The sequence below is a fragment of the Larus michahellis genome, chromosome 1 (genome assembly GCF_964199755.1).
Source record: "Larus michahellis chromosome 1, bLarMic1.1, whole genome shotgun sequence".
In the NCBI taxonomy this organism is placed as follows: domain Eukaryota; kingdom Metazoa; phylum Chordata; class Aves; order Charadriiformes; family Laridae; genus Larus; species Larus michahellis.
The window spans coordinates 50,504,508-50,520,578 of record NC_133896.1 but is presented as its reverse complement, the minus strand read 5'-3'; the positions used below and the strand labels follow the sequence as shown (position 1 = coordinate 50,520,578).

The following is a 16,071-nucleotide window of genomic DNA, read 5'->3' as shown; positions in this document are numbered from 1 at the left end:
TAATGATCAGACAAAACTTTGAGGAGAGCAGAAAGCTGCGGGTGTTCCTGTGGCCCAGCCAGACCTCCCATTGCTCCCTCCCCACTTCCCTGCAGGAGACCCCATCCAGTTCCTCTTCCTTCACCCCAACCTGCTCTTCATGCTTCTCTCTTGGACCCTCCCTTAGGTCTTTGCCAAGAAATAAAATTTCAGTGCCAAATACTTCTCTTCCTGTAGTTCTGTTTTTCTCAAAGCTTTCATTAACTGTGACACTATTTCTCACTCTTTGTAGCATTTCTACTGGAGAAACGTGTTTCATAATTCCCTTTTATTTTTGCATAAGGAAAAGATTATAATACACTGAGCGGTCTCCAAGGGGCATGTATGAAGCAAGACATCCTATGAAGGCAGGAACAATTGGCTCCTGATTCCTCTTGAGTAAAAGGATGAATCTGGGTAGGGCAAGCATATGGGAGTTGAATTATTTCACTCCTACATGAAACTTGTACAACCACAAAGCTAAAATTGAATGCTTGCTAGATCACATATGATTACTTTTCTGTAGATCTGCTAGAATCTTAATACCTCATTTAAAGGTAATTATAAATCAGTATTTGTTGATATTATCAATCTACCATCTATATTTCTTTGAAAGTTTATTATTTTGTTTCTTTCCATTTTAAGCAGTTCAAAATTGTGGAGAATAGATGGTTGACCTTTTACTGAGGATATATATTAATCTTTGACAGGATATTGTACTTTTTGGTGAACTGGACACTAGACCAGGCAATGGAAACTCGAGGGGGATGTTTTCTTGTATAGTCATACATTTAGAGTTAATTTTAGCTGAGTAAAATAGATTTTAAAACTACCAAGACTTTAATGGATTGAGGGTGCCATCTCCTGGTTGAGGAACTAAATTTATAATTGAAAACCAAAAGTGCCTATTTGAACGGTGAAGGAGAGGTATAATACTTTTATGATTGAAAAATACTAATCATAATCAGATCTTCTGTAATGGAACACTCTTTTCTTAGCTCCTATAGACAAGTTAGGTGCTCAGGAAAATTTCTGTGATCTTCAAAATTTTTTGCATCAGCTTCAAAGTAAAAGATTGCAAGTGTGTAGTTATTTTTCAGTTGCTTGTTTTATTCTGGAATAATACATACAGAGTATCATTTGTCTTTGGAGAAGGGCGCTGCTTCAATAATCTTCTCTGAGCAAGAGATGATATACTTTCATTATGGAAAAGCTAGTTTTCCTTATGTGACTACTGTGACAGACTTAAAAGATTAAGTAGCTGATCACTGTGGCATAGGTCTGACTGAAAAGCAGATTTCCAGGAAAAAGGTTGTTTTTACTACTTTCTGGTGCTGTTTATTTCTTTAACAAAACTATCTCAGTATTATTTTTTTCTTTATACAGATTATTTAAAGAATCTTGTGGAAGAATCTGCAGACTATAGGGATACTCAAGGTAAATGTCTCTTTAGATTAAAGAAATAACATCTTACATACATACGATAATGTTTCTAAATTTTAAATGCATGCAAAATGCTCAGTAATAGAAACGTTTTCTAGTTAGTTCTAAGTTTCTCAGCAGAGATACTGAAAGATTGCAAGCTTGTATTTCAAAAATGTTTGGAGCTTACAGTGGTGTCAGCTCACCCTTGAGTTGAAATGAAGAGATAAGAGTGAAGTTGCACAGGCAGCTTAAGCAGATATTTTGGGCACTGCTATTGAGAGAGACAATCTTTGCATCTGTAGACCTTTCATGATAGGCAGTCTGGTCTACCGGCTGCTCTCCCCCCGCTATGAGCCTTTCTGGCCGCCTCCTCTCTCTTTGTGCCAGGACAAGCGTTTGTGTGGTGGAAGTGCATAAGATCAAGGAGCTGCTCTGGGTTATATTTAACGTGAGGAGTTCTACAGTTTGACTTGTCACATGTTGCACAAACACAAGTGACTTCCACAACTTTGCCTGCATATGGGGGGAAAGGAGATGCAAGGAAATGAGAAGGAATGGTTGGTGATGGAAGTGGACAGGACTACGTTTCATGGTAGTTTGGGATTAAGCTGGTTTAACTCAAGTGTAGCAATGCAATGCACATTCAGACTATTTCCTTCTTCCATGTGTGGGCCTCAGGAGCAGTACTAAAAATGCTCCTAGTTCACGTTTCCATTTCATTTGCGTGAGCCCCTGTCACTTATTTCAGTCTCTTTAGTGACATTTGTGCAAGCCCTAGGTTTGTGCAAGACTAGAGTTGGTTATGGTTAGTATTATTGGAAAATAACCCCAAAGAACACAATTCTTCCTGATGACCTTCATTTGAATACATTACTCCGGCTAAGTGGTATAAGAAATGGAATGCTCTTCCCTGCCAAAAACCACTTTGTTTATGGACTTTGACCCTATAGATTATTTTATGTTGTTGTTTAGATTTGCTTAGTCTTGGCTGTATAAGTAGCCCTGAGATCCTGGAATTTTCCCTTAATAACCAGCAAATTTTCTCTAACAGTCTTCAATCTTTGTTGAAGTCAATGAGTAAAATTTTTAGTTTTTAATAAATATAATAGCTGACAGATGAAGCAAAGTATAACAAAAAATTCAGGTACTCATTCCTGTCTCATGGATTGAGCTGAATTTCCCATCATTTTCTTTCAAGCAGATGGGAGCTGGGGAGTGTTTTGCCTGGAGCAGCTCCAACAGTTCCTAGTAGGAGAGCACCAGCTATTTTTCAGCAGGCTCAGTTGACATCATGACATCTATATCTAAACTTAAAGTCTGATCAAGTGCAAAGTTAACTCTTTGACTCCTGTGCTTGCATTGCCTTGGTTCATGAAAATCTTGAACAAAAATTCTCCTTCGATTGACTTGGAAGAAGCTCTTTGTTCACACCTCAGTTTAGTTTCTTATATGGCTTCATGACCACCTGAACCTTTCACTTCAGAAAGCTGTGTCTTTTAACATGCTGTCTTTCTGAATATGAACTCAACTGCAAGGGAAGCGTATATATTCTATAGTACTAATATTCTAATTACTACCTGGAAAAAAAACCCCAAGGCTTTGGTGTTACATGGTTTGGTAGGCATCTCTGTGGACTTTTAAGCAAATGTAGTTCCTTTATCTGAAGTGCCTGACTGCACTTCAGTTACTCAGAAGGCGCTAAATGCTTCAGAGACTACATTTTATCAGAGCAGTTGTTCTAGCTTTCAATTAAATGAGTCTTTTTTTTTTTTTTTCCTACTTAAGTGAATTACAGGTTTTTGGATAAGATCCTTGGATGGGTTCTGTCTCATGTACACTCACTGTTCAGTAATTTACATAATCCTTTTATGTAACCCCTTTTTGCAGTTATACCTTAGTATATATTACAGTCGAGTTGCTAGTTATTAAATATCAGTACTTAATAAAATCCCTTGTCTTTGATAACTCTTCTCTTTCAGAGGGTTTTTTTTTTCTGGTATTAAAAAGTTTGAAATTTAGAAATTTGAACTTTATATTGTTATCTTGAAGTGCAGCAAAACTAAAGGCAGAAGAAAGAAATCACAAAGATTTGGGTGATTTTTCTAGGTAGTCTTCCATGACTGTAAAGTTGTGTAAAATGGAAAAAACTTAATCTCTACATAGTCTCACTTAAAATGTTAACTTTTCTGCTGTAAGTAGAGACATTGAAATTAAAGTAATTCTTTGTGTGGAAAATTACAATTTAATTTTGCTTGCGGACTGTTTTGATTAGCTGTAAGAAATGACTGACTGTTGTTTGAAGCAGTGACTTTCTAGGGCACGCTTATTAAACCATGTTCCAAAGACTCTGGGATCTATGGGAAGTGCTCCTGAATGCAATGACTGTGCTATCAGGTCCTTGAATCTTGGCGTGATGCGGAAGGGCAATATTGTATCTGTGCTTTACGTCACACCAATGCCAACTAGTCTGTATAACCAAAGCGTCATTTCTTCATTCTTCAGATGCTCTAGCTGTTGTCATAGAAGTTGCAAACCACGCCAATGACATCATGAAGCAGGGAGTAAGTATTTTGACTTACAAAGATGGTCGAGTAAAGCTTTTTCTCTCTTTTTTTTTTTTTTTTTTTTTTTTAAGGGCAATTACTCACCTTTTGCTTTTTCTCCCTGTAGGATAACTTCCAGAAACTCATGCAGATTCAGTACAGTTTAAATGGACACCATGAGATCGTGCAGCCAGGAAGGGTAGGTCCTCCAGAAGGCATTCAACAGATTGCAGTGAAAGTGCAGCACAGATGATATGCAAGTGACTGAAGCTGGCATATACTGAGAAGAAAAATGGTCCATCTCTTAATTATTTGGTCCTAACAGTCAAATGAATACTGCCACTCCGTGTGTGTGTGGGGGGGTGTTTAGACGTTTATCTGATGAAAACTTATGATTTCTAGAATATGATTCCTTGCCAGATCTCGCAGGCAGATTTTTTTTCCTCAAGCTTAACCTTGTATTTGTCATGGTTTCAAGTGCAGCATGGAAAACTGTAATACAGCCATTCACACTCACTTTCAGAGAAACCTAAGGATGAACAGCCTTTCTCAGAAAGGGAACGTTGAGTCCCCAAACTTCTGCAGCACTTCAAGTGTAGTAGTAATAATGATGATGATGATGATGAAAAGGTCAGCTTATTTGTACGGCTTGTGCCCTGAAAAGCTAAGTTTTGAATTGCTTGTTTTAATTTGCTAGGTCTTTCTGAAAGAGGGAACACTGATGAAGCTGTCCCGGAAGGTCATGCAGCCACGAATGTTTTTTCTGGTAAGATGCTGTGTATCTTGCTGTGTACCTAACACTAGTGTAATTTTAAGTGGTCAAAACATTACACCACAAATGTAAGTAATTAATAACTTCAGATAGTGGAAAAAATGACAAGTTGATGCTGTTTGGCTTGCTCATTTCTAATTTAGAGAGATCATCTGTTGCACATGCACTAATTTTAATAGAAAACCATTTAACCATTTCACACTGAAATGTACTGTTTTGAACAACGCGTACTTTAAAATTTGAGCACTTTTATGAGAAGACATTATCTGTAGTAGCACAAAAACTAAAACAGTCATTCCATCCCACTTCGCCGTACCAGATCTTAAAACCTACAGCTCCGCTGCTGCTCTTGCATCCTCCTCTCTCTCCCTCCCTCCCTCCCTCCTTCCCCCTCCTCTCCTTCCCCTGTCCAAGCCCTCCTGCATCCTGAGCGGAGCACTGGGCTGGAAGTTAAATGCTGGGTTCTCTTCCTGTCTCTGTTGTGTTTGGTTTTGGAACTTCTGTGCATCTCTGAAGTTCCTGTTTCCACTTGAGCCTTTTGTTTATCTCTTCTATTTAGACAGTAAAGCAACTGTTGCCCTGAGTAATTTGTGGCATTATTGGTCCCCAGTCCTGGCTGAAATCTGTCTTTTAGTTACTATAGTCTTTTAGTACTGTAGTTACTGTAGTAAATATTTCCCTATGTATGTATTCTAAGCTTGCAAGTGCCTGTCTTATGCTCTGGAGATGACTTTGTAGCGTATAAAGCACTGAGATAACTGCAAATGATATCAGTTAAGGTAATAATCTGAATCTGGTGCTGTCTCAAGCTTGACTTCCCAAATCAGATGTTGCTAATTTTAGTGTCTCTAGCTCAGATTTTCTTTCTTTTTGTTTTTTGGGTTGGTGGTTTGGTTTTTTTTCTTTTCTTTTTTAGATCTAAAAGGTGCAGGCTAGTGTTTATACCTTTAGACACTTAAGCAGTGATTTTTCCATTGATCATGTTGTGAAGATTTAGTAAGGCTCATGAAGCACTTGGTTATTTTGCAAAGAACCGCATAGCAAAAACTCATGGGACAATTCAGTTTTCTAGTCTGTGCTTACGTGCAGTAAATGAAGTTTGGATCCATGTGTTGAACAACACAGAATATAAAAAAAAATAATCTTAAATTCAGTAAGTGCACTGAATGAAGCCAGGTCTGGTAGAACAGGAAATAAACAGTAGATGCACACATAAGCTGGTAAAATTTGCATGGTACATATGGATAAGTTTGTCCTTATAATCATAAACTGCTAATCTTAATTCTGCTATCTTGTGAGTTTCTGGAATGTTTTGTTTTGTTTGAATGGTTAATTCTAATATCCTTTTAAAATAGTTTGTTAAACAATATAGCTGCGTACACGAGAAACATTTTTGTCCTTTTTGACAGCCTGTTCTTTGACATCCGCGGACTGTTTACTGGTGTGCTAAATGTATATTTACACAAGGAAGATATAAATAGACACCTATTGTTATCTAAATTCATACATGAAAATGTTTCTTGTGGCCTAAGTGGAATAATAGGAAGTAGAAGATGCCTTTCCGGACAGTTGATCTCAGTTCTGTACTTCCACTAAAATGCATCTGAAATTATCTGTCTCTAAACAGTCATTAGTCATTAAAAAGCATTGCTTCTATGTTACAGTTCAATGATGCCTTGTTGTACACGACTCCAGTTCAGTCAGGGATGTATAAACTCAACAATATGCTGTCGTTGGCTGGAATGAAGGTGAGTCACTTGTTAAAATGAGTCTTTCTCCAAACCTATTTAAACTCAGGCCTTCAAATTTTCATAGCACAACTATGTTTATCATTGGAAACAGATATTAAAGATGCTTGTGTTACAGAGGTATCCTACAGGCTTAACCTTTCTTGCATAATATCATCTGTGGGATTTGCTGCCTAAGTTTCCCTAAAAGACTCTGTTGCCACAGGATCATCTCACCTGCATTTCATCCAGTATTGGCCTGCTCTGAAATAGCCTGCCTACTGATTATTTTTTGTATTGTATTTTGTTTAGAATGCCTCACTCTTGCCTTGTAGATGCTTTTTATTGACCACACCCAGAGATTAGGCATCTCTGCCTGATAAGCTTTTGATGGATCAAATCTCTATGGTTTATAGAGATCTGCTAACTGTGGGGGAAGATACGGCTTTTGTTTCTGAGTCTTTGTGAAAAGCATCAAAGTTAAACCCTCAGCCCCTCTGGGTAGTGATAAGGGACATGCATGCCATGTATTGACTCGGTCTCTGACATGACAGTCGGTGGGAACAACGAACTGTTGCCTTGGGAATTGAGTAACTTGTCTCTGGTCCTGTCAGAGAAGAGCACAAATCCAGCTGCAGTGCAGATCTGGCGCCCAGCTCCAAGCTTTCACAGGCAGAGCTGCAAAATCTCTTGTGCCAGCAGATGTCTCGTGGTGGCTCAAAACCACTCTTAACTTCTAAACCTCCTTATGTTTGAAACTTGGTAGCTCAGAAGGATCAGCAGGGTGATTCAGCCCTTGGGGGTATGGGGCAGGTGCCCACTCTGGGGTACACTGTGGGCTACATGTTGTCCTGCAGCAGCAGCAGTGCCTTTTTTTGCCTAATTGCAAGAGGTGCTTGGAGGGCAATGGGCCTGGGCATGTTGAAGCACAGCAGGAGGTGTCTGACAGCTTTTCAGCTTCAGTCCCCTGGATGTCTCCAGTGTTTGCATGGGGCCACAGTGAAATAAAATGGTGGGCTGCCAGGTGATCTTCCTGTAGCTGGGCACTCTGGATTGGTGTATGATTTCCTGCTTTAGAGGTTTTTCTTTCCAGCGTAACCTTCTGCAGTAAAAACGTAAGAGATTTTATAGTAAGTAAAACTAAAGCAACTATAAAAGTACCATTTCAGTTTCAATATAAATTTTTTTCTCCCTGAAGGTTAAAAAGCCAACCCAGGAAGCGTATCAGAATGAACTGAACATTGAAAGCGTAGAGCGATCCTTCATTCTTTCAGCAAGGTAAGTCTTACAGTTGAATAATGATTTTAAAACCGTGTGGTTTCAAACAGGCCACTTAAGTTTTTTATAGCTTATGTTGCATTTACGTAATGAAAAGTTACCCTTGGCTAGAGGAATTACAGAATAGAGGGAGTGACAGATGGGTGTCTGGAAATAAGGTAGGCTTTGTTCTAGTTTACTTTTGTTCACATTCAAAATCCGATTTTGAAAATTTAAGTTTATTTTTAAATAACCGGCAGAAGGGAAGCCTGGTCAGGGGTAATAAGTTTCATAGATAGGAGACGAATTTGTAGTCTCTAATACAGTTCACCCTGACTTGTAAGGAAGACTGCCCACTGTGAGGTGATGAATAGAAGCACAAAGGCTAGAGTAAATGTGGCTGGTATTTGAGCAATTTGGGCTTAAGGCTGCAGCTGGTAGGGATTCTGCTGTCCTCAAGACAGTTAACTGTTAATCAGAGCGAATAAAACTCTTGCTTGGTTCCTCCTTTTCAGCTTAGCTACACCTTCAGAAACTCTAAGTAAATTGAAAAATTATTCTCTTGCTGCCCTTTCTTGAGAGGAACAAGAATTAAAATTGTTTCCGTTCAGTTAGTTTTAGGCTTTGCTTTTCACTATTTTTTCGTTTTTCCAAAGTTACTGATACGCTCTGTCAGTGCATTAACAGGACAGGATATGAAGCATATATGACAATAAATTTTGATATTATTATTGGTAACTAATATAAATTGGAAGAAGTCATTCTGGTCTTCTAGCTAAAATAGCAGTATAATTGAAACAAGAAAGGGATCTCAGTGAACCTGAAATTATGGAAATGGCAGCAATTACTGGAATGGTGCTTGTCTTTACCAGAAAGCCAAATTCTCCCTGTGGCAGCAAAAGGGTATGTGACCACTAAACCAGAGCAGCTCTGATCTGCCTTGACCAAAATGCCTTTAGCAAAAACCTGGTTTTGTGGATTGTTGTTTTTACTGCGTTTGAGTTGGAGTTTTACACGTTCTGACATTTGTGACAGTGCTGATACCAACGCAGAAAGACATGTTTTCTCTTTTGTTTAGCAAAGCTGAGTAAGGGCAGGCTGCTTCTTTTTATGTGACCTTGTAAATACCGACATGAGGATGTCTGCACAGAGATAGCAGTATCTCTAGCTGAGGGGTAAACCAAGGTTAGCCTCGTCAGAGTAGCCAAAGGAAGTAGCTCAATTGTCTGAGCAGTAGTTATTTATAACAACAGACTTGAAAGGAGTATTTTTGTATTTTTTTCAACATTAAATGTTTCTTACTGTTTTTTTGCACATTGGGGAAAAAAAAGATGCCTTTCGCAGTTCAGGGGATGATTCTGCTCCAGTATAATATGAGCAGGTCCGTGCTGCTGAGGTGCCTCGGTGACTGGGTGTCACACAGATACATGAAGACATTTATGAGATTGCAGTAGGCAATGTGCATTTATCTCTGCTTGACTTGAAACAGCATTTCAATTTTAATTCAGTCATTTTAAAAAATTGTAAAAAATCTTTGGAGCTTGTGAAAAGATTATCATCTTGAAATACAACCTACCTATTTTCCACAAAACAGGACAGACTTGTCTTTTTGAGGAACTGATTAAGTGGTAGATTAAAATGAGCTCCTGTGAAACACATGTTGGTCCATAGGGGAAAACCCCTATATATAACATTTTCATCAAATTGGGCAGAGTTAGTGACATGCTTTTTTGTCTTGACCTTGAAATTTGCTGGTATTCCCTCACATTACCAACTAAAGCTGCTCTGATTTGCTCTTTCTTTTTTAGTGTTGTTGATGTTGCATCTTTGGAGAGCGTTCGGCTCCGTTATTTTTATACTTTCTGGAAACTGTGTGCAAGAGCCCTAAGTTACACAACAGTGACAGACAGAGACATCCCATTTGCTTGGGATGAAGGAGGTGCTGGGGGCCCCGGGTGTGAATGAGGATTTTCAGGTTGTTATCTGTCTGTAAGTGAGGCTTGTGTCTGTGATGATGTAGGAGGGAAACAAGTGAAAAAGTTGCAGCAATAGGTGCTGGCATACGTTTTTTTCCCCCAATTAATTATATTGATAAATAACCTGGATGTGAAGAGAATCAGTGTCTCGTCAATACAGACAGTATCTTCCTTTTGATGATGCCGCATTCTAACAGCTTCCTGGCTCCTGTGTGGTAAAAACCTCAATTCCAAAACTGTCCAAATTAATCTTACATACATCAGAGACAAATTTCACCTCTGTGCTTTTTCAAATAATAAGCGTTATGCGGAGTGCACACTAAAGAAGAGATTCTGAAATGCTCCTGGGGGCAGAGCTGAGGAGGGGAGCAATTAAGCTGGTGAAAAATTGCTAGTATTAAACTGTAAGCCCGTTAATAACAGAAGTATAGATTAATGCCTAGACAAGAGTCTTTGTCACTTCAGGTTTAGTTTTACTGACTGCATTAGTATTCCGCGTTATCTAGTCGTGGTTGAGGTTTCAGTTTCCCCGGGATATCTGTGGGAATGTGTATTGTTTTACGTGGTACAATGCGGTATTGTACTAGAAATCTCTTAATCAGAGAAACAAGTTAGCACATCTGCACTGTGCAGAAGTAAAGCTTCGTCCCTGAAAACAATAGTTGTGCCAGCCTGACGTGGTCTGAGGCCAGCTGGCCCCGTCCCCCTCAGTAAGGCTAGCGACGTAAGGATGCCTCATGCAAGACTAGCTCAGCAGGGAGAGGTGCCCTAAGGCTGCGATCCTGGAAACAAGAGGGGTATAATTCTGCGTGCCCTCCTGGGACCACCGAGCTGCTTACTCCATTGGGCAGCTGCGACGTGTGCTCCTAGTACACACGTTTGCCAGTAGTAACAATTGCTGGGGCTCTCTGCAGTCCATTTAAAGTTTCATACTGTTTTGTTAAATCGTAAATAAGTAAATAAATAATAATAATAGTAATTTAAAAAAAACCCACAACACAAAACTAAGAAACCCCTGCAATTTTAGTAAACAAAATGACATTTGGAAGGATGCAAGAGATACTGGACCTGCAGCGAGGGAGGTGTCGGGGCTGTGCAGCTGTGGGGGAGGGAGGGCTGGCAGTGACAGCAGAAGAATCGCTGCCTCTTTTGCCGCAGCAAACCATTACATCAGTTCAGTTGCCGATGGCACCGCCTTTGCTCTGAAGTTCTGCAGGACTGTAAACAGCCCTAAAGGCTAGCACTAGCAAACCTACCAAGCGTGAGCTCCCTGGTGAAATATTAGGGTGTAAGCCGTGTAGCTCGTTGTGCGAGCAGCCCTATACGTAGTAATCCCCACATGATGGGGGACGCTTAATCTCCAAAAACTGTGCCAACTTTAAACTTAATTATTTAATATAGCTTTAAGAACCTAATTAAATGTAACCAGATTTTGAAAAAAACAAAGGAGTTGATTAGAGTTATGAATGTTATATAGCTAATGCAGAACAGTTCTTAACAGAGGAGGAGGCAAAGGTAAATAAACTGAACAAAATGTTCCAGTCAGAGTGTGAGATATTGGGACAGACAGTAATATATTGCTTTGCCCTTGCTTGTATCTTATTTCCTCTCCTTTTGTTCTGATTTTGTTGCTGTGTGCAACAAAATCTTTTTTTTCCCCTATACCTCACAGACTTCCCCCAAGTTTACCTTATTGGATTTGTCCCCTCTGACTCGGTATAGTACTCAGTTTCAGCCAGTTCAAAACCCCGGCTCAAAGTACTTTCCTTAAAGGTTCAAAGATGATCAAAGCTTCCAAATTCACCCACAGAAGCCTGTGCTGTTGCACACCTAATTTGTGTAAATCATTGTTTTCCTCTTACCTAACTTACCTTTTTATATATTCATCATGTTGAATTGATCAGTTTAAAAAAAAAAAATAATTTTTTCGATACTATTTAAGAAGTGGACAATAAAAAAAATTAGTAGATACTGGTTTAAATTTTCAAAGCCCTTTTTAAGCCGGCGTGGCATCTTAAACAAGCTATCTAGGTGTTCCTCTGCCACAAAACTCCTTCTTCCTTCTTCAGAGCACCCTCCATGCTGCTGCACAAGTAGCTGTTCATCTGCGTGATGAACCCAGTCGGTAAATTGATCCTGAGGAAGGGCAGGTCAATGGCTTGCTTTAATACAGATTTCTTTCCCAGTCCAGCTCACGGCACTTACAGCCCACTGCGTAGCCGTGTGTGTTCTGGCACAAGGCAGAAAAGACCTAGTGGCTGAGAGGGAGCCTAGTAGGCTGCCCTTGGTGTCAGCAGCAGCGTGGATTTATATTAGATGAAAGTAGCGGTGAGCCCGTAGCCTCAGGAAGTGCTTTTGGCATTGCACGTAATCCAGCGTCGCTGCAGGCTCCCGCCGTGCCAGGCATTCCTTGTTCTCCCTGCCCCCGTGCCATGCCACTTCAGCCTAACGCTTTCCTTAGACTGGATGAGTGATCCACCAGCTCTGGGATAAAGAGATACGCAGTAAGCTCATCTGTTTATCTCTTTGGGTTAGCTTATCCAATGGAAAAAATTGGAAAACAAGAATTATTTCAAAGCAGCGCAACCTGGTAGGAGCCAACAGTCAGGAGGACAAGGCTGGGGAAGAGACAGGGTGTTTTTCTGACAGAAGGTCGGGGTTTCACAGGGTTGGGTATAACAAACTGCACCCTGAGAGAGAACAAAGTGGGGAAAAAAAGGCTTGCTGGAATTTCAGGGTCCTTCTCAAGAGGGAGGTCCCATGCCTTTGTTCTGGGAGCACCATTTACAGCAGTGTTACTCAAGCTATTCAAGGGTCTAGGGAGCAAGCGAAGAAATGACACCCTTCAATGCAAGCCTTGAAACAATCGCAGGGCATTTTGGAAGGAGGAAAGGGAGGGAGGGAATCCACTTTATAACAACAGACACAGAAATCTTTTTTAGTATTAATCAACACAAATGACTGACACCATGCAGGCAGTTAAAAAAATAATGCCAGTTTCACTAGGAACTGAAGACGGACTATAAAACTGAAATTGCAAGAGAGTTAAATCAATGGAATTCTAATAACACTTGCTTCTTAGTTTTAAATGTTGAAATAATAAATGGACTTTTTTTTTCCATTCTCAACAGTTCTGCTACAGAAAGAGATGAGTGGTTAGAAGCTATCTCCAAGTCAATTGAAGAATATACGAAAAAGAGAATCACATTTAATCCTAGCAAAAGTCTTGAAGAGGTATATCACACCATTATTGTGGGCTTGTTCCCTTTTTAAATATAAAGTTTCTTTGCAGTTGTTTAGAGAAACAAGAAGCGCTCCACGATGAATAATAAAACAGGGTGGTAAATGATAAGCGAACAGATCATAGAACAGAATCATATTTCATAATGTTATGTACTTCATAAATTTAAGATTGTTTTCTTCCAAAAAACCCAAACCAGCTTTCTCGATTCTCTCGGTAATCTTGCAAACAGAAAGACAAAATGAAAAGATTTTAAAATATAGCAGCTATTGATAAAAATAGGCTGGTGAAGCTCGGTAGTCACAGTCTGTTTGAACTAATTAAATGCAGCTCTGTCTTCAGGCTTGCATTATAATGGTCACTGATGAAACAGTAGATAACATTTAAGACCATGGCAGTTTATCAGAGAAGGCTTTCCAATATGATTAGAGGTAGCCTATAATCACTGATAAATATTAATCTTATTTCTCGTCACTGAATGTAATGGACTTCTGCCTATATTCTCTCAGGCAGATCCAGAGAAACAGGAAGAAGACAGTCCGCTGGGATCAAAGGCTCCCATCTGGATCCCTGATACTAGAGCCACTATGTGTATGATCTGTACAAGTGAATTCACGTTGACGTGGAGAAGGCATCACTGCAGGGCATGCGGAAAGGTTGGGTGATTTTGTGACTACCTCTTCCGTTAGTCATTCAGGTTCCTTGTGTGACAAACACAGATGGAGCCTGATTGTACCACCCCATCTGTTTTAATGGAACACTGTACTATGACACAATTATCTGGATTAAAAACAACATGTTGGGTTGTTGGGGTTTTTTGGGTTTTTTTGAGTAAGGTGTGATGACAGACCAGTGTTCAACCTTTTAACCCTTTACATGTCTCTTATTTTGCATTTTGGAGTACTATTTATGGTTCTCTTCTGCTTCTACAATTATATAGTACAAACAAAGAATGTTAGCTGGAATGAGGAAAACATCTACCTCATGAATTTTTGTAAGATAATAATGATTTTGGTTTTAAGTTAGTACCAAAATTATTTTATAATTAACATTTACAAAAGGTATATCTAATAAACCTTTCTTTTTCTTGTTTTAATGAAGTGAGAATATAGAAATCAATCCACTTGAGACATCTGTGTTATGGAGAAATTGACAAGAGAGCAATGACTATTTTTAATTATTTCTTTAAAAGCTTATGATTTAAACAGTTCAGTAACACAATACACTTGTTCTGCTTTTCGTGGATTGTTAATGTTGACTTATTGACTTGTGTATTCAGTGATTTTTTTTCTATTTAATTTTTTGTCATTTAGAGGAGGAAAGAGCAGCATGTTGAACATAAGGACATAAGGAAAAGCCAAGGCCTTAAACCATTTTCAATCTAAAACAGTGCCTATTTCAGGTTCTGTTAGGGGCTTAACAGTACTGAAGTGAACATCTTTGAGCATTTGGTGACTTACAGGTGCACATCGTGTACAATAATGCTTTTATCTGTTTCCAGATTGTCTGTCAGGCTTGTTCATCAAATAAACATGGTTTAGACTATATGAAAAACCAGCCAGCAAGAGTATGTGATCATTGCTTCAGGGAGCTACAGAAACAAGGTAAAGAAAATCTGCACAAACTATCTGTCTTACTTTTGTGGCCCTTACTTAACATGGTATGCCTGTGCCTCATCTTTACTGCTGGGTTCAAGTGCCTAACTCTGCTAGTGCTTGAAGAGCGATAGGCATCTGAGGTTGTAAGAACCCAAACAAGTCTCTGCGGAGTAAGCTAGGAAGTGAATTTGCAATACATTGGCTCTTCCTTCCAGAAACATGCGTGCACTTCCCTACGATAATGACATGTAGCTTATGCTGCTCTCTTTTTGAGATAAGTAGTGTTACGTTGCTTTTCATGCGTCACAGGGTACAAGCATACATTAAAGTCCCTGCAGCTTATCGTGACCTCCCAGTGGGTTCACGTGTATTTTTACTCTCTGTAACTTGTATGCCTGTAAACTTCGTTTTTGTCCGCTAAGCTGCTGAGATAGCTGAAGTTCTGGGGCTCTATAAATATGTAGGCCTTCATCTTACCGAAGCTGAATCTCTTCAGCCTCAAGCCTCGGCTCATCTGGAATTCATGAAGTTGGCATATCTGTACCTTATTTCTGAGGGCAAACTCCTAACCATTGCCTACTGCACGCTGTCAACATGGATTTCAAAGTGAAACACCACAGCTAGAGCTATTTTCATTGAAACGCTTCGGAGAATGTGGTACTACTGATGCCTGCTGACAAGCAAGGATTAGGTAGCCTAGTGGTAATAACATTTGCTTAGAGAGAAGGTCCAGGGTCAGTTTCCTTCTCATCCTGAGAGAACTCAAACCCGTCTCTTTGAAGGAGCTTTATATCATTACGCAGAAACAAAAGTAAAATCAATGGAGGCACCTCCCAGTGAGATGGGAATCCAGTCCCATCTCACAAGACTTGCTCTGAATTTGGACTAGAGTCCAAAGACTCTAGTATAAAATACACAAACGAGCCCTAAGCAGGGACTGAATCTGCTGCCCTTCCCTCTGGCAGAGGCGCCAGTTTGACACAAGCTCTCTGAGGTATCAGGAAGTCTGTGGTGCCCCGGTGAAATAATCAAGCTATGGCTTCCAGCGTGCTGGGGGTGACGTTTGTCATGGGGAAGCGGAAAGCGGCCTCGACAGCCCTTGAAGTGGCGGAGGGAACCTGCAATGCTGGAGGAAGCGGATTGTCTGGACCACCTGCAGGCCTCTGCCTTGGGCACTAGAGGCTGCTGCGCTGCAGGCAATTGCGAGCGCTTTTAGCTGGGAAAAGAGCTGCAGAGCGGGCACGGTACAGCTGGCAATCCAGTTACACTCCTCCTCTGCTCATTACTTCAGAGCCCCATTATGTTCAGGGACAACTCTAGAAGTAGCCTTAATGAAGCTACTCATTCCAGGCTGGGCTGTAAAACAGTGGTGGGTGTTGCTAGAAAATCGGGTTTTAAAGGAGTGAAGTGTTGGAGAAGTCTTCCAAGAGAGATGAAGGAACTGCCTGTGGCAGTGGAAAAAGACAGCACGTTCTCTGGAGATGGGAATCTCCAGAAGTGTGTGTGTGATAGTA

At 40.0% G+C, this 16,071-nt stretch overlaps 1 protein-coding gene across 1 annotated transcript in view; it reads left to right on the top strand.

Moving 5' to 3' along the window:
• The window catches only part of FGD6 (FYVE, RhoGEF and PH domain containing 6), a 74,724-nt gene that overhangs the window by 49,096 nt on the left and 9,557 nt on the right, over nt 1-16,071 (top strand). Inside the window, exons 9-17 of the mRNA XM_074575272.1 lie at nt 1,405-1,455; nt 3,946-4,004; nt 4,114-4,185; nt 4,684-4,752; nt 6,423-6,506; nt 7,684-7,763; nt 12,850-12,952; nt 13,469-13,615; nt 14,461-14,563. Of these exons, the coding sequence (XP_074431373.1) occupies nt 1,405-1,455; nt 3,946-4,004; nt 4,114-4,185; nt 4,684-4,752; nt 6,423-6,506; nt 7,684-7,763; nt 12,850-12,952; nt 13,469-13,615; nt 14,461-14,563 (768 nt within the window). The remainder of the gene's footprint in view (nt 1-1,404; nt 1,456-3,945; nt 4,005-4,113; nt 4,186-4,683; nt 4,753-6,422; nt 6,507-7,683; nt 7,764-12,849; nt 12,953-13,468; nt 13,616-14,460; nt 14,564-16,071) is intronic.